The sequence below is a fragment of the Corythoichthys intestinalis genome, chromosome 7 (genome assembly GCF_030265065.1).
Source record: "Corythoichthys intestinalis isolate RoL2023-P3 chromosome 7, ASM3026506v1, whole genome shotgun sequence".
NCBI classification, from domain to species: domain Eukaryota; kingdom Metazoa; phylum Chordata; class Actinopteri; order Syngnathiformes; family Syngnathidae; genus Corythoichthys; species Corythoichthys intestinalis.
The window spans coordinates 11,699,549-11,717,826 of record NC_080401.1 but is presented as its reverse complement, the minus strand read 5'-3'; the positions used below and the strand labels follow the sequence as shown (position 1 = coordinate 11,717,826).

General features: G+C 42.6%; 1 protein-coding gene across 12 annotated transcripts in view; it reads left to right on the top strand.

Annotated features, from left to right (window-relative positions):
• Nucleotides 1–18,278, top strand: part of LOC130918863 (ankyrin repeat and MYND domain-containing protein 1-like) — a 124,521-nt gene that overhangs the window by 9,540 nt on the left and 96,703 nt on the right. For all 12 annotated transcript variants that reach the window (XM_057841029.1, XM_057841027.1, XM_057841031.1 and 9 more), the window contains one exon: nt 14,427–14,621. In XM_057841029.1, the coding sequence (XP_057697012.1) occupies nt 14,427–14,621 (195 nt within the window). The remainder of the gene's footprint in view (nt 1–14,426; nt 14,622–18,278) is intronic.

The window sequence follows — 18,278 nt, the reverse complement described above, 5'->3', positions numbered from 1 at the left end:
CCTAGCGCCCCCTAGTGAGAACAGGAAATGCCTTTTTTTACGAGACAGGTTCCTCCTCCAAGGAAAAAAAATCTGTTGACCTCAAACCTGCATAAGGGAAGGCTTAAGACCTGTCTTCAGGTGCCTGATGAAAAATATTGAAGTTTCGTTGAAGCGGAGGGGTCCAAACAGGAAAGTGAAAATGACTGTCAACAATTTTTCTCTCCAAAAACTTTGAACAGTCATAACTCGGCAGATATACAACATATCTGCGCCAAACTTCCCGTGCTTGTTGAGAGTCATACCCTGAAGGGCCTTGTAGAGATCATTTGCATCAACCCTACAGCGCCAACTAGTGGCAATAGAAAGTCACTCGTTTTTCCAATACATGTCCAGTTCTTTTCAGGTTGGTCATTGTAATTTGAAGACCTATTGTAATACTTATTTACAGCCCATGTCCACGTGTCTCTGTCTGTTGCCGTGACGACCCTTTATTCGCCATTTAAAGGAAATATTTTTTTTCAAAGACTCAGGCAGCTTATATAGCCACAATATTTGGCACACTTCGTCGAATTGGCCCAGTTAGAAGATTAATTTTGGTTTTGAATAAGGGCTTGGCTGCACAGCTCAGTAGTGGCTCCTTTTTTGTAGTACTCTCTCCAATAGGGGTTTTTATCTCTTGGGTGTGGGAATGTAAATAGGCGACTTTCGAGCATGTTATGTTCTAATGAGATGATTAGAGAGGAGCATCTGCCAACACCCTGACCTGCACACAGTCCGAGTTGCGTGACGTCCGAGTTGCGCTAGATTGCGAGGGCCCGTTCAGTCCTGCTTGCAGGCCTAGTTATTATTATTATTATTATTATTATTCTTCTTTTTTCAGGGCAAATGAAAATGGCCAATTTGGAGGCCTGAACATGCACGAAAAGTCACCAAAATTTGCACATACGTGCCGCTTCGCGTAAATTTCGATAATCTTGTGTCGTTTTGAAAAAATGTCAAAAAATGGCTCAGTGGCGCCCCCTTTACCCTTAAAATTTTCAAAAAGGCCTCTCCTCTCAGGTTTTCAACGTAGAGCAATGAAATTTGGGGAGTAGATACCTTATGCCTAACTGTTCAAAAAAGCCTCTTGCACCCATATTCCAAATCCAACAGGAAATCGGATATTTTGGATCAAATGTGAAATTTTTATCGGTTCACAGTTGGGGTTTACATTTGGAGGCCTGAACATGCACGAAAACTCACCAAAATTTGCACATACATGCAACTTTGCGTAAATTTTGATAATCTACAAAAAAATTTAACAAAATCGCTCAGTGGCGCCCCCTTGAAATTTTCAAAAAGGCCTTTCCTATTAGGTTTTTTCAACGTAGAACGATGAAATTTGGCGAGTCGATACATTGTGCAAACCTGCTCCAAAAAGTCTCTTGCACCCATATTCCAAATCCAACAGGAAGTCGGAAATTTTGGATCAAATGTGAAATTTTATCGATTTACATTTGAGACCTTGTCGCTGAAGAAAATAGTTGGATCGTCTTCAAAATTGGTCAGAGTATTCAGGAGACATATGAGATCTTAAGTTTTCAAAATGGTGTGTTTTCACTCAAGGGTCGGGCCTGGGCGTGGTCCCAAAGTCGACCATTTTTGGGCAAAATACCAAATTCAGAAAATGATTAAAAACTCCGTGATACAACGTTCAATCTTTTTCATTTCTAGCATGTATATGAGATATCCCAGCCTGAACACGACTGCATTGAAATATTACCCATTAGGCCTGGCGCCCCCTAGTGGGAACAGGAAATGGCCTTCTTTACGAGACAGGCTCCTCCTCCAAGGGAAAAAAATCTATTGACCTCAAACCTGTTTCAGGGGAGCCTCAAGACATGTGTTCAGGTCCCTGATAAAAAATATTGAGGTTTCGTTGAAGCGGAGAGGTCCAAACTGGAAGTGAAAATGACCGTCAACAATTTGTCTCGCCAAAAATTTTGAACAGTCATAACTCGGCAGATATGCAACATATCTGCGCCAAACTTTCCGTGTTTGTTGAGAGTCATACCCTGAAGGTTCTTGTAGGGGTCATTTGCATCAACTCTACAGTGCCAACTAGTGGCGAAAGAAAGAAGTTTTAAAAAAGGCCTTTCCTATTGGGTTTTTTCAACATAGAGCAAGGAAATTTGGGGAGTAGATACCTTATGCAAAACTGCTCCAAAAAGTCTCTTGCACCCATATTCCAAATCCAACAGGAAATTGGGTATTTTGGATCGAATGTGAAATTTTCATGGGTTCACAGTAAGAGTTTACATTTGGAGGCTTGAATATGCATAAAAACTCACCAAAATTTGCACATACATGCGGCTTTGGATAACGTTCGATAATCTTGCAACGTTACGAAAAAATTTAACAAAATGGCTCAGTGGCGCCCCCTTGAAATTTTCAAAAAGGCCTCTCCATTTAGGTTTTTCTAACATAGAGTGATGAAATTTGGAGAGTCAAAACTTTGTGCAAAACTGCTCCAAAAAGTCTCTTGCACACACATTCCAAATCCTACAGGAAATCGGGTATTTTGGATTGAATGTGAAATTTTTATCGATTTACAGTGTGCACATTTTACACCTTGGCACCTAGGGAATTAGTTTGATCATTCTCAAAATTGGCGAGCCTGTTCATGAGGCATATGAAATCTTAAGTTATAAAAATGGTGTGTTTTCATTCACGGGCCTGACCTGGGCGGGGTGCCAAAGTCGGCCATTTTTTCGCCAAAACACCGAATTCGGAAAATGACTGATAACTCCCTCATACAACGTTCAATCTATTTTAAATCTGGCATGTGTGTGAGGTATACTAGCCTGAGCAGGACTGGATTGAAAATTTACCATTTGTGCCTGGCGCCTCCTAGTGGGAACAGGAAATGCCCTTTTTTACGGGACACACTCCTCCTCTAAAGGGAAAAAATCAATCTACCTCAAACCTGCAAAAGGGAAGCCTTAAGACCTGTGTTCAGGTGCCTGATGAAAAATATTGAAGTTTCGTTGAAGCGGAGGGGTCCAAACAGGAAAGTGAAAATGACTGTCAACAATTTTTCTCTCCAAAAACTTTGAACAGTCATAACTCGGCAGATATACAACATATCTGCGCCAAACTTCCCGTGCTTGTTGAGAGTCATACCCTGAAGGGCCTTGTAGGGGTCATTTGCATCAACCCTACAGCGCCAACTAGTGGCAATAGAAAGTCACTCGTTTTTCCAATACATGTCCAGTTCTTTTCAGGTTGGTCATTGTAGTTTCAAGACCTATTAAAATACTTATTTACGGCCCATGTCCACGTGTCTCTGTCTGTTGCCGTGACGACCCTTTGTTCGCCATTTAAAGGAAATATTTTTTTTCAGAGACTCAGGCAGCTTATAGAGCCACAATAGTTGGCACACTTGGTCGAATTGGCCCAGTTAGAAGATTAATTTTAGTTTTGAATAAGGGCTTGGCTGCACAGCTCAGTAGTGGCTCCTTTTTTGTAGTACTTTCTCCAATAGGGGTTTTTATCTCTTGGGTGTGGGAATGTAAATAGGCGACTTTCGAGCATGTTAGGTTCTAATGAGATGATTAGAGAGGAGGATCTGCCACCGCCCTGACCTGCACACAGTCCGAGTTGCGTGACGTCCGAGTTGCGCTAGTTATTATTATTCTTCTTTTTTCAGGGCAAATGAAAATGGCCAATTTGGAGGCCTGAACATGCACGAAAAGTCACCAAAATTTGCACATACGTGCAGATTCGCGTAAAATTTGATAATCTTGCGTCGTTTTGAAAAAATTTCAAAAAATGGCTCAGTGGCGCCCCCTTGACCCTTAAAATTTTCAAAAAGGCCTCTCCTCTCAGGTTTTCAACGTAGAGCGATGAAATTTGGGGAGTAGATACCTTATGCCTAACTGTTCAAAAAAGCCTCTTGCACCCATATTCCAAATCTGACAGGAAATCGGATATTTTGGATCAAATGTGAAATTTTTTCGGTTCACAGTTGGAGTTTACGTTTGGAGGCCTGAACATGCACGAAAACTCACCAAAATTTGCACATACATGCAACTTTGCGTAAATTTTGATAATCTACAAAAAAATGTAACAAAATCGCTCAGTGGCGCCCCCTTGAAATTTTCAAAAAGGCCTTTCCTATTAGGTTTTTTCAACGTAGAACGATGAAATTTGGTGAGTCGATACATTGCGTAAAACTGCTCCAAAAAGTCTCTTGCACCTATATTCCAAATCCAACAGGAAGTCGGAAATTTTGGATCAAATGTGAAATTTTATCGATTTACATTTGAGACCTTGTCGCTGAAGAAAATAGTTGGATCGTCTTCAAAATTGGTCAGACTATACAGGAGACATATGAGATCTTAAGTTTTCAAAATGGTGAGTTTTCATCCAAGGGTCTGGCCTGGGCGTAGTCCCAAAGTTGGCCATTTTTGGGCAAAACACCAAATTCAGAAAATGATTAAAAACTCCGTGATCCAACGTTCAATCTTTTTCATTTTTACCATGTTTATGAGATATCCCAGCCTGAACATGACTGCATTGAAATATTACCCATTAGGCCTAGCGCCCCTAGTGGAAACAGGAAATGGCCTTCTTTACGAGACAGGCTCCTCCTCCAAGGGAAAAAAATCTATTGACCTCAAACCTGTTTCAGGGGAGCCTCAAGACATGTGTTCAGGTGCCTGATGAAAAATATTGAGGTTTCGTTGAAGCGGAGAGGTCCAAACTGGAAGTGAAAATGACCGTCAACAATTTGTCTCGCCAAAAACTTTGAACAGTCATAACTCGGCAGATATGCAACATATCTGCGCCAAACTTTCCGTGTTTGTTGAGAGTCATACCCTGAAGGTTCTTGTAGGGGTCATTTGCATCAACTCTACAGTGCCAACTAGTGGCGACAGAAAGAAGTTTTAAAAAAGGCCTTTCCTACTGGGTTTTTTCAACATAGAGCGAGGAAATTTGGGGAGTAGATACCTTATGCAAAACTGCTCCAAAAAGTCTCTTGCACCCATATTCCAAATCCAACAGGAAATCGGGTATTTTGGATCGAATGTGAAATTTTCATGGGTTCACAGTAAGAGTTTACATTTTGAGGCTTGAATATGCATAAAAACTCACCAAAATTTGCACATACATGCGGCTTTGCATAACGTTCAATAATCTTGCAACGTTACGAACACATGTAACAAAATGGCTCAGTGGCGCCCCCTTGAAATTTTCAAAAAGGCCTCTCCTTTTAGGTTTTTTCAACGTAGAGGGATGAAATTCGGAGAGTCGATACCTTGTACAAAACTGCTCCAAAAAGTCTCTTGCATGCATATTCCAAACCCAACAGGAAATCGGGTATTTTGGATTGAATGTGAAATTTTTATCGATTTACAGTGTGCACATTTTACACCTTGGCACCTAGGGAATTCGTTTGATCATTCTCAAAATTGGCGAGCCTGTTCATGAGGCATATGAAATCTTAAGTTATCAAAATGGTGTGTTTTCATTCACGGGCCTGACCTGGGCGGGGTGCCAAAGTCGGCCATTTTTTCGCCAAAACACCAAATTCGGAAAATGACTGATAACTCCCTCATACAACGTTCAATCTATTTTAAATCTGGCATGTGTGTGAGGTATACCAGCCTGAGCAGGACTGGATTGAACATTTACCATTTGTGCCTGGCGCCTCCTAGTGGGAACAGGAAATGCCCTTTTTTACGGGACACACTCCTCCTCTAAAAGAAAAAATCAATCTACCTCAAACCTGCATAAGGGAAGCCTTAAGACCTGTCTTCAGCTGCCTGATGAAAAATATTGAAGTTTCGTTGAAGCGGAAGGGTCCAAACAGGAAAGTGAAAATGACTGTTAACAATTTTTCTCTCCAAAAACTTTGAACAGTCATAACTCGGCAGATATACAAGATATCTGCGCCAAACTTCCCGTGCTTGTTGAGAGTCATACCCTGAAGGGCCTTGTAGGGGTCATTTGCATCAACCCTACAGCGCCAACTAGTGGCGATAGAAAGTCACTCGTTTTTCCAAAACATGTCCAGTTCTTTTCAGGTTGGTCATTGTAGTTTCAAGACCTATTAAAATACTTATTTACGGCCAATGTCCACGTGTCTTTGTCTGTTGCCGTGACGACCCTTTGTTCGCCATTTAAAGGAAATCTTTTTTTTCAGAGACTCAGGCAGCTTATAGAGCCACAATATTTGGCACACTTGGTCGAATTGGCCCAGTTAGAAGATTAATTTTGGTTTTGAATAAGGGCTTGGCTGCACAGCTCAGTAGTGGCTCCTTTTTTGTAGTACTCTCTCCAATAGGAGTTTTTATCTCTTGGGTGTGGGAATGTAAATAGGCGATTTTCGAGCATGTTAGGTTCTAATGAGATGATTAGAGAGGAGGATCTGCCACCACCCTGACCTGCACACAGTCCGAGTTGCGTGACGTCCGAGTTGCGCTAGATTGCGAGGGCCCGTTCAGTCCTGCTTGCAGGCCTAGTTTTTATTTCTTTCTTTCATAATCTTATTATCCATGTTTTTCAGCGCACTGGAGACTCCAAACCGTTTGACCGACCGGCACCGTTTACATATCAAAATGACCGGAATTCCATTAATTTTTAATGGCAAGCATTTTCCCTTCATTTTCAATGACAGGAAAACATAGGTGGTTGTGATTTTTGACCACTTACCATTACAGCCCATTGACATTGAACTGGCGCCTAAGTAAATCAATACCACTGATATCACCAAGCTAACTCTTGGGACATGGAATTTCACCTCTCTGGCGGGGAAGGAGCCCAAGCTGGTGTGTGAGGCAGAGTAGTTCCAACTAGATATAGTTGGACTCTCCTCCACACAGTTTGGGTTCTGATACCAGTCCTCTCGAGAGGGGTCTTCCACTCTGGAGTTGCCCACGGAGAGAGGCGCCGAGCAGGTGTGGGCATACTTATTGCCCCCATGCTTGGTGCCTGTACGCTGGGGTTTACCCCAGTAGACGAGAGGGTAGCCTCCCTCCGCCTTCGGGTGGGGGGACGGGTCCTGACTGTTGTTTGTGCTTATGCACCAAACAGCAGTTCAGAGTACCCACCCTTTTTGGAGTCCTTGGAGGGTGTGCTGGAGAGTGCCCCCTCTGCGGACTCCCTCGTTCTGCTGGGGGACTTCAACGCTCATGTGGGCAATGACAGTGAGACCTGGAGGGGCGTGATTGGGAGGAACGGCACCCCCGATCAGAACCCGAGCGGTGTTCTGTTATTGGACTTCTGTGCTCGTCACCGATTGTCCATAACAAACACCATGTTCAAACATAAGGGTGTCCATATGTGCACTTGGCACCAGGACACCCTAGGCCACAGTTCGATGATCGACTTTGTGATCGTAACATTGGACTTGCGGCCGCATGTTTTGGACACTCGGGTGAAGAGAGGGGCGGAGCTGTCAACTGATCACCACCTGGTGGTGTGTTGGCTCCGATGGTGGGTGAAGATGCTGGTCAGACCTGGCAGGCCCAAACGTATTGTGAGGGTCTGCTGGGATTGTCTGGCAGAATCCCTGTGGCAGAATCCCTTGGCAGAACTTCTCCCTTGTCCCGGGGGAGGTGGGGGACATTGAGTCCGAGTGGACCATGTTCCGCACCTCCATTGTTGAGGGGGCCGATCGAAGCTGTGGCTGTAAGGTGGTTGGTGCCTGTCGTAGCGGCAATCCCCGAACCCGCAGGTGGACACCAACGGTAAGGGATGCTGTCAAGCTGAAGAAGGAGGCCTATCGGGCCTTTTTGGCCTGTGAGACTCCGGAGGCAGCTGACAGGTATCGGCTGGCCAAGCGGACTGCGGCTTCGGCGGTCGCCGAGGCAAAAACTCGGACATGGGAGGAGTTCGGCGAGGCCATGGAAAACGACTTCGAGGCTTCGAGGAAATTCTGGTCCACCATCCGGCGTCTGAGGAGAGGAAAGCAATGCACCATTAACACTGTGTATAGTGAAGATGGTGTACTGCTGACCTCGACTCGCGACGTCGTGAGTCTGTGGGGAGAATACTTCGAAGCCCTCCTCAATTCCACCGACATGCCTTCCTTTGAGGAAGCAGAGTCTGGGGACTCTGAAGTGGGCTCTTCAATCTCTGGGGTTGAAGTCACTGAGGCGGTTGGTAAGCTCCTCGGTGGCAAGGCCCAGGGGGTAGATGAGATCCGCCCGGAGTTCCTAAAGGCTCTGGATGTTGTAGGGCTGTCATTGCTGACACGCCTCTACATCGCGTGGACATCGGGAACAGTGCCTCTGGATTGGCAGACCGGGGTGGTGGTCCCCCTTTTTGAAAAGGGGGACCGGAGGGTGTGTTCCAATTATAGAGGGATCACACTCTTCAGCCTCCCCGGTAAAGTCTATTCAGGGGTGCTGGAGAGGAGGGTCCATCGGGAAGTCGAATCTCGGATTCAGGAGGAGCAGTGTGGTTTTCGTCCCGGCCGTGGAACAGTGGACCAGCTCTATACTCTCTGCCGGGTCCTCGAGTGTGCATGGGAGTTCGCCCAACCAGTTTACATGTGTTTTTTGGATTTGGAGAAGGCGTTTGACCGTGTGCCTAGGGGAGTCCTGTGGAGGGTGCTCCGGGAGTACGGGGTACCGAGCCCCTTGGTAAGGGCTGTTCGGTCCCTGTACGACCGGTGTCAGAGTCTGGTCCACATTGCCGGCAGCAAGTCGAATTCGTTCCCAGTGAGGATTGGACTCTGCCAAGGCTGCCCTTTGTCACCGATTCTGTTCATAATTTTTATGGACAGAATTTGGGGTGGCGTGGCTCAGTGGTAGAGTAATTGTCCCCCAACCCAGAGGTTGTGGGTTCAATTCTCCGCCCTGACGAACACGTCTAAGTGTCCTTGAGCAAGACACTGAACCCCACGTTGCTCCTGGTGCACCAGTAGGTGGATGGTGAGATAGTGTAAAGCGCTTTGAGCGCCTTGAAAGGTGGAAAAGCGCTATATAAGAGTAACACCATTTACCAATTTCTAGGCGCAGCCGAAGCGTTGAGGGTGTCCGGTTTGGTGCGCCCAGCATTGCATCTCTGCTTTTTGCAGATGATGTGGTGCTGTTGGCTTCATCAAGCCGTGACCTACAACTCTCACTGGGGCGGTTCGCAGCCGAGTGTGAAGCGGTTGGGATGAAGATCAGCACCTCCAAATCCGAGACCATGGTCCTCAGCCGGAAAAGGGTGGCATGCCTTCTCCGGGTCGGGGATGAGATCCTGCCCCAAGTGGAGGAGTTCAAGTATCGTGGGGTCTTGTTCACGAGTGAGGGTAGGAGAAGCGGGAGATTGATAGGCGGATCGGTGCAGCGTCTGCAGTGATGCGGACTCTGCACCGGTCCGTTGTGGTGAAGAAGGAGCTGAACAAAAAGGCGAAGCTCTCGATTTACCGGTCGATCTACGTTCCTACCCTCACCTATGGTCACGAGCTGTGGGTTGTGACCGAAAGAACAAGATCCCGGATACAAGCGGCCGAAATGAGTTTCCTCCGCAGGGTGTCCGGGCTCTCCCTTAGAGAAGCTCGGTCATCCGGGAGGGGCTTGGTGTCAAGCCACTACTCCTCCGCGTTGAGAGGAGCCAGTTGAGGTGGCTCGGGCATCTGGTTCGGATGCCTCCTGGACGCCTCCCTGGAGAGGTGTTCCGGGCATGTCCCACCGGCGGGAGGCCCCGGGGTCGACCCAGGACACGCTGGAAAGACTATGTCGCTCGGCTGGCCTGGGAACGCCTTGGAATCCCGCCGGAGGAGCTGGCTGAAGTGGTTGGGGAGAGGGAAGTCTGGGCTTCCCTGCTAAAGCTGCTGCCCCCGCGACCCGACCCCGGAATAAGCGGAAGATAATGGATGGATGGATGGATGGATGGATGGATGGATGGATGGATGGATGGATGATACCACCATGCCATTGACTATCATGTATGTCGCTATTATTGATGCCAAAGTACTGGATTCCATTGAGGCATATATAAATTGATGCGATTGACGGCCATTTACGTTAAAATTAGGGCTGTTAAACTATTAAAATTTTTAATCGAGTTAATCACAGCTTAGAAATTAATTAATCGTAATTAATCGCAATGCAAACCATCTTTAAAATATGCCATATTTTTCTGTAAATTATTGTTGGAATGGAAAGATGAGACAAGACGGATATACATTCAACATACTGTACATAAGTACTGTATATGTTTATTAGAACAAATAATCCACATGATGGCATTAACATTATTAACATTCTTTCTGTGAAAGGGATCCACGGATAGATTCTTAAAGGATAAATGTGAGTTTGTATATTGTGACTAAATATTGCCATCTAGTGCATTTGTTGAGCTTTCAGTAAATGATACTGTAGTGACTTAATTGTTCTGCCCAAATGCATGATGGGAAGTGGGACAACCATGACCGTGTGTGGCGGCTGCAAATGCTATATCTTCTCTGCGTTGTGTACAACGCATGTTGGCAAAAAAAAGATCAACTCCTGTCATTCTTCCCCACATCGCTCGCCTCAATAGTTATAATTGTGGTGGAAGAGATGTCAAAGTTTTTGGCATTTTAAAGCACGGCCCAAATGAATGCCTGTATTCACTCCACTCACTTGTCACTGCCTCTTAGCTCTGTATATACGTATAACGTCGCCGTTGTAGTCTGTTTGCGGCAATGTGTGAGTGGGTCGTTCGGTGCATGCGTTAAATATTTTAACGTGATTGATCAAAAAAATTAATTACCGCCCATTAACACGATAAATTTGACAGCCCTAGTTGTGCCTTATGATGGCTCAACATGTGTGCTTTATGTTAAAAGAACACAATTGCTAAATACTGAAGGAAAGCAATTTAATCCGGTGCAAATTATGTATTTCTTTAATGTCGGTTCAACATGTTTTTTGGGGTGAACATGAGTGCCTTATGTTGGCTCAACAAGAGTGCGTTATGTTTGCTCAACATGAGTGCTTTATATTAAAAGGACACAATTGCTAAATGCTGAAGGAAAGCAATATTATCAGGTGCAAATTATTTCCATAATTTTTTAAAGTCAGTTCAACACCCCATTTTTTTAGTGTAGATCTAGGCTTTGTTTGAGTGTTGTGGAAATAATCCAAAAAAGTGATCCCATGTCATATGAAAGCTTCTCCTTGACTTAGCCATGGAGAGGCGCAGCATTTCTAATTTGAGACAAGACATCAGGTCATGAAGCCACTAGTCGAGCGTGGGCAGGGCAGTACCCTTCCATCTCATTAAAATTGTGCGTCTGGCCAGGAGCAGGGCAAAAGGGACCAAACGGTGTTCTTTCAATGACAAGTGACCATTATCTTCACCAAACATACTGAACAGAGCAAGGATAGGATTGATGCTAATATTCTTATTTTGTATTGTGGACAGAGTTAGGAAAACATCGTTCCAGAATTTCTGCAATTTGGGGCACAGCCAGTACATGTGTATAAATGTAGCATCCCCTAATTTGCATTTATCACAGGTAGAGGTTATGTTCGTATAAAAACTTGACAACTTAGGTTTGGACATGTGAGCTCTGTGCACCACCTTACACTGGAGAAGGCAGTGCCGAGCACAGATTGATGATTAATGTATAGAAGACAGTATGGAATCCCACAGATTACTAAGTGCATTTATACGGGGACTTAATTACACACAGGTCGACTCTTTTTGTCATCATCGGTCATTTATGACAACACTGAACTTCTGGAGTGAGCTTGCTCCACTGAAAGTAAAGGAGCCGAATAATATTGCACACCCCACTTTTCAGGTTTTTATTTATTAAAAAAGTATAAAATATCCAATAAATTGTATTCCACTTGACAATTGTGTCCCAGTTGTTGAAAAAAAAAAAAAAATTATGTTTGAATCCTGAAATGTGGCAAAAGGTTTAAAAGTTCAAGTGGGCCGGATACTTTCGGAAGGCACTGTATCTGTGCTATCAGACTATTTTGGCGGACAGAAAACCTTGTTAAAGTACTAAAGTACTTTTTTCCCCTAGTTTCACAAACTCTACACTCAAAAAAATGGGGTGTTGAACTGACATAAAGAAATTATGGAAAGAATTTGCACCTGATAATATTGCTTTCCTTCAGCATTTAGCAATTGTGTCCTTTTAACATAAAGCACACATGTCTAGCCAATATTAGGCACTCATGGGGTTGCGCGAACATAAAGCACTCTTGTTGAGCCAACATAAGGCACTCATGTTCACCCCAAAATACATGTTGAACCGACATCAAAGAAATACATAATTTGCACTTGATCAAATTGCTTTCCTTAGTATTTAGCTATTGTGTTCTTTTAACATAAAGCACACATGTTGAGCCAACATAAGGCACAACTAGGGCTGTCAAATTTACCGCGTTAACGGGCGGTAATTAATTTTTTAAATTAATTACGATAAAATATTTAACGGATGCATGGAACGACCCACTCACGCATTGCCGCAAACTACAATGGCGACGTTGTACATATATACAGAGGTAAGAGGCAGTGACAGGTGAATGGAGTGGATACAGGCATTCATCTGGACCGTGCTTTTAATTGTGTAAAGTTTTGACATCTCTTCCACAACAATTATAACTATTGAGGCGAGCAACGTGGGGAAGAATGACAGGAGTTAATCTTTTTCTTAACACCTTGCATTGTACACAACACAGAGAAGATATATTATTTGCAGCCACCACACACAGTCACGGTTACCCACTTCCCATCATGCATTTGGGCAGAATAGTTTTGTCACTACATTATCATTTACTGAAAGCTCAACACATACACAAGATGGCAATATTTAGTCACATTTATCCTTTAAGAATCTATCCGTGGATCCCTTTCACAGAAAGAATGTTAATTCAATCTTGTGGATTTATTGTTATAATAAACAAATACAGTACCTATGAACAGTATGTTGAATGTATATATCCGTCTTGTCTTATCTTTCCATTCCAACAATAATTTACAGAAAAATATGGCATATTTTATTAAGGTTTGAATTGCGATTAATTACGATGAATTCATTTCTAAGCTGTGATTAACTCGAGTAAAAATTTTAATCGTTTGACAGCCCTAATTATAACGTAAATGGCAGTCCATGGCATCAATTTATATATGCCTCAATGGAATCCAGTACATTGGCATCAATAGTAGCGGCATTCATGATAGTCAATGGCATGGACGTACATAGCTGTCAGTGGTATTGACTTACTTAGGCGCCACTTCAATGTCAATGGGCTGTAATGGTAAGTGGTCAAAAATCACAACCACCTATGTTTTCCTGTCATTGAAAATGAAGGGAAAATGTTTGCCATTAAAAATGAATGGAATTCCGGTCATTTTGATATTTAAACGATGCCGGTCGGTCAAACGGTTTGGAGTCTCCACTGCGCCGAAAAATGGATAATAAGATTATGAAAGAAAGAAATAAAAATAAAGTTGAGGAATTTTACTAGCTGGGCCTTTGCCTTTCAAAGTCCCATCTAATAAAAAATCTCTTTTCTCATCCAAAATAATAATTCAATGAGGTGTCCTTTACTTTTTCAGGGAGTTGGCAATCCTACTTTTAAATCTCGCGAGAAATCACGAGACTATTGCAATTAGTTGGAAAGACACATTAACATTATGTTGCATCAATAATATCTAATCATCTAATCAAGCTCGTCATTCACTGTTCATATTTATGTAGAGACTGCATGATTCAATCATGCTCACCTTGGAAACATGATGGTTTCTTGCTGAAAATGCACACTGTCTTTTCGTAAACTTTACAACTTGCCTGATTCATTTTTTTGAGTGTAGTACACTTGAAAAATGGCATTCACACCTCTCATTGCTAAGCTTAACGACATCTCGATGTACATTTGTGGGGAAATGTACTTCACGAATAACAAGAAAAACCACTTACCCTTTCACCGAAACTAGTAAAACTCTTTACACCGTTTTTATAATCTCCCTTACTCCTCGAAATAAGAAAAGTCGCTGTTATTTATTGTGCAACAGTGAAACAGATATCGTTTAACTTAGCAGGGAGTGGTGTGAGAGCTATTTTTCTAGTGTCCCAGCGCTCGCGATAAAAAAAAAAAAAAAGTACATTTAATAAGTTTTCGTCAGCCATGATTAGTGTGTATTCATCCTCTGAAACAACTTGATACCACAGATATCAGTTCCCCTTTGCTATTGGATGTGTTGACGTCAGCATGCCAATGTGAAAATAGAACAAGTTTCTATTTTGGGCACTGCTCCGTGGCGAAAATTCACTCGACTTGCCGCTCAGTCAAAAACGACCGCCACCGCTCACTTTTGCTTAGAAGTCCACTCCCACATACACAGTGAATGATTGCAGCACATCCTTTCACACCGGGCTGCCACTAGTGTGAAACGGCCTTTAAAAACATTTCTTTTACGATGTTCATGAATGGTGACTCTTGTACTTTTCTCCTTTTCAGGGTTTGTACCATGCTGACCAGAGGTTTGGTCCGGGTGTACTTTCTGAGTCAAATGGATGTCAGGATGTGGGTCTTTGGCATGGGAAACATCTGATACAACTGTGTACCTCTGTACAAGGCAGCTTCAGCCTAAAGAATTTTACTGAATATGCTGCCTATTTGGAGAAAGCCATCTTCTCCCATTCTCAAAGACAGGTAAAATGCATGCAGGAAAAAGTAACTGGTAGATGCATGATCAGTGGTAGTCCCACCCAGTGTCTGTTCACTGGGTTTTGTGGGAGACAATGACATTATACATTTGGAGTGCCACAATTCAAACAATTGTTAAATAGTTGTTTTTAAAGCAGCACTAGGTTACTTTTCAGTTTTGGTTGATTTTAGCGACGCAAGTTGACAAAAGCGGTAGGAGTTTTGCCTTAAGGAAGACTGCGTTTCCCATGAGGACCAGCGCACAATATCGTAAAATCCTGATCTCCCAGTCTGCAGCAGATGGATTAAACGACATTTCTGTTCAGTGGATTTGTGAAGGATAAATAGTAATGAATCCATTTGTGGCTAAACAATGGCATATGACAACATTGACAATAAGAAACGTTTGATTTTGTTGAACTCGTCAGCGCTGACGAGTTCGGGAGGAAGGGGTCACACCAGAAAGTGAAAGCCGGGCCAAAGTTTATTCTTCAGTGTCCTTTATCTTGGTAGCCTCACTTTTTATTTTGTTCGGACAAAACTTATTCTCTCTTTTGTTGCTCTGCCATCTTTGCAGAATTTGCGCTAAAGTGTCCGCATCGACTTCCGTCTTTTTAACAAATGGGGCAGTACTTCTCAAATAGTGGGGCACACACCCCCAGGATGAGCATGTGACCTCGTTAAACATACTTTTTGCCATACTAGTATAAAGTGTAATTGCACATCCACTGAGTAGGTGGCAATGGCGCTGTCATTTTCAGAGTGTGCGCATTATTTTTTAACCAACCAACAGCGCACAGCAAAAAGCACTGGAGATGGGAAGAGCTAAAGTGAGCAAATATGACGAAGCATATGTATCATTTGGTTTTGTCTTTAATACAATGGGAGATGATGAAGCCAAATCAATTAAGACGTCACTTAAATACATTAGACCCCAATGATATTGAGAAGTCGCTTGATTGTTTTTTAATGAAAACGTGCTGAATATTGCCATTAGACCCCAATGATATTGAGAAGTCGCTTGATTGTTTTTTAATGAAAACGTGCTGAATATTGCCAACAATCTTTCCGCCCATAGAAAAAAAGCTGATACTGCCTGGAGCAAAAAAAAAAAAAAAACTCTCCCTCTGCCCAATGACACTGTCGTTTTTGTTCTGTTATTATTATTATTATTTCTTTTTTTTTTAGGTCAAATTGTTTGGCATAATGTCCTAATGAGTTAACGTTGCTAATCAATTTTAATCTATTATTTGGTGATTTTATTGAATTTGATTTTTCAGCATCAAATGGTCTAAAAATGTACCTTAAGTGTATTTTTACATTTCTGATGTGACCTTTCTTTTAAATTCAGGCAAATTGTTGCACTTAACCATTGTGTTGCAGACAAAACGTTAATAAAGTTATACTTTATTGTAAATTGATATATATTACACTTTTCCTTTAATATAAAAAAAGAACACAATGTTATGCAGAGGTGTACTTACAAAATTTATCGACGAATGAAACTATTTACAGTGGCAGCAGAGAGCACGAAACATTTACCATATTTTTCGGACTATAAGTCGCAGTTTTTTTCATAGTTTGGCTGGAGGTGCGACTTATCCTCAGGTGTGACTTATGTGTGAAATTATTAACACATTATTATATCATTTCACATGTTATTTTGGTGTTTTGGAGTGACACAGATGGTTTGGTAAACTTGTTAGCATGTTCTTTATGCTATAGTTATCTGAATAACTCTTTATAGCTACAGTGCCTTGCAAAAGTATTCGGCCCCCTTGAATCTTGCAACCTTTCGCCACATTTCAGGCTTCAAACATAAAGATATGAAATTTAATTTTTTTGTCAAGAATCAACAACAAGTGGGACACAATCGTGAAGTGGAACAACATTTATTGGATAATTTAAACTTTTTTAACAAATAAAAAACTGAAAAGTGGGGCGTGCAATATTATTCGGCCCCTTTACTTTCAGTGCAGCAAACTCACTCCAGAAGTTCAGTGAGGATCTCTGAATGATCCAATGTTGTCCTAAATGACCGATGATGATAAATAGAATCCACCTGTGTGTAATCAAGTCTCCGTATAAATGCACCTGCTCTGTGATAGTCTCAGGGTTCTGTTTAAAGTGCAGAGAGCATTATGAAAACCAAGGAACACACCAGGCAGGTCCGAGATACTGTTGTGGAGAAGTTTAAAGCCGGATTTGGATACAAAAAGATTTCCCAAGCTTTAAACATCTCAAGGAGCACTGTGCAAGCCATCATATTGAAATGGAAGGAGCATCAGACCACTGCAAATCTACCAAGACCCGGCCGTCCTTCCAAACTTTCTTCTCAAACAAGGGGGAAACTGATCAGAGATGCAGCCAAGAGGCCCATGATCACTCTGGATGAACTGCAGAGATCTACAGCTGAGGTGGGAGAGTCTGTCCATAGGACAACAATCAGTCGTACACTGCACAAATCTGGCCTTTATGGAAGAGTGGCAAGAAGAAAGCCATTTCTCAAAGATATCCATAAAAAGTCTCGTTTAAAGTTTGCCACAAGCCACCTGGGAGACACACCAAACATGTGGAAGAAGGTGCTCTGGTCAGATGAAACCAAAATCGAACTTTTTGGCCACAATGCAAAACGATATGTTTGGCGTAAAAGCAACACAGCTCATCACCCTGAACACACCATCCCCACTGTCAAACATGGTGGTGGCAGCGTCATGGTTTGGGCCTGCTTTTCTTCAGCAGGGACAGGGAAGATGGTTAAAATTGACGGGAAGATGGATGCAGCCAAATACAGGAACATTCTGGAAGAAAACCTGTTGGTATCTGCACAATACCTGAGACTGGGACGGAGATTTATCTTCCAACAGGACAATGATCCAAAACATAAAGCCAAATGTACAATGGAATGGTTCAAAAATAAACGTATCCAGCTGTTAGAATGGCCAAGTCAAAGTCCAGACCTGAATCCAATCGAGAATCTGTGGAAAGAGCTGAAGACTGCTGTTCACAAACACTCTCCATCCAACCTCACTGAGCTCGAGCTGTTTTGCAAGGAAGAATGGGCAAGAATGTCAGTCTCTCGATGTGCAAAACTGATAGAAACATACCCCAAGCGACTTGCAGCTGTAATTGGAGCAAAACGTGGCGCTACAAAATATTAACGCAAGGGGGCCGAATAATATTGCACGCCCCACTTTTCAGTTTTTTATTTGTTAAAAAAGTTTAAATTATCCAATAAATTTTGTTCCACTTCACGATTGTGTCCCACTTGTTGTTGATTCTTGACAAAAAATTAAAATTTTATATCTTTATGTTTGAAGCCTGAAATGTGGCGAAAGGTTGCAAGGTTCAAGCGGGCCGAATACTTTTGCAAGTCACTGTATGTTACTTTAACATACCGGCCACGTTCGCATTGCGTTGTTCATGCATCATGTAACATTATCATACTGTACACTTATTCAGCATGTTGTTCTCTATTGTATTTTTATTTTAAATTGCCTTTCAAGATGACATATCTATTTATGTGTTGGATTTTATCAAGTAAATTCCCTCCCAAAATGTGACTCATACTCCAATGTTTTTTTTTCCCTTTCATTGCGCATTTTTGGGCTGGTGCGACTTATACTCAGGTGCGACTTATAGTCCGAAAAATACGGTAAATCT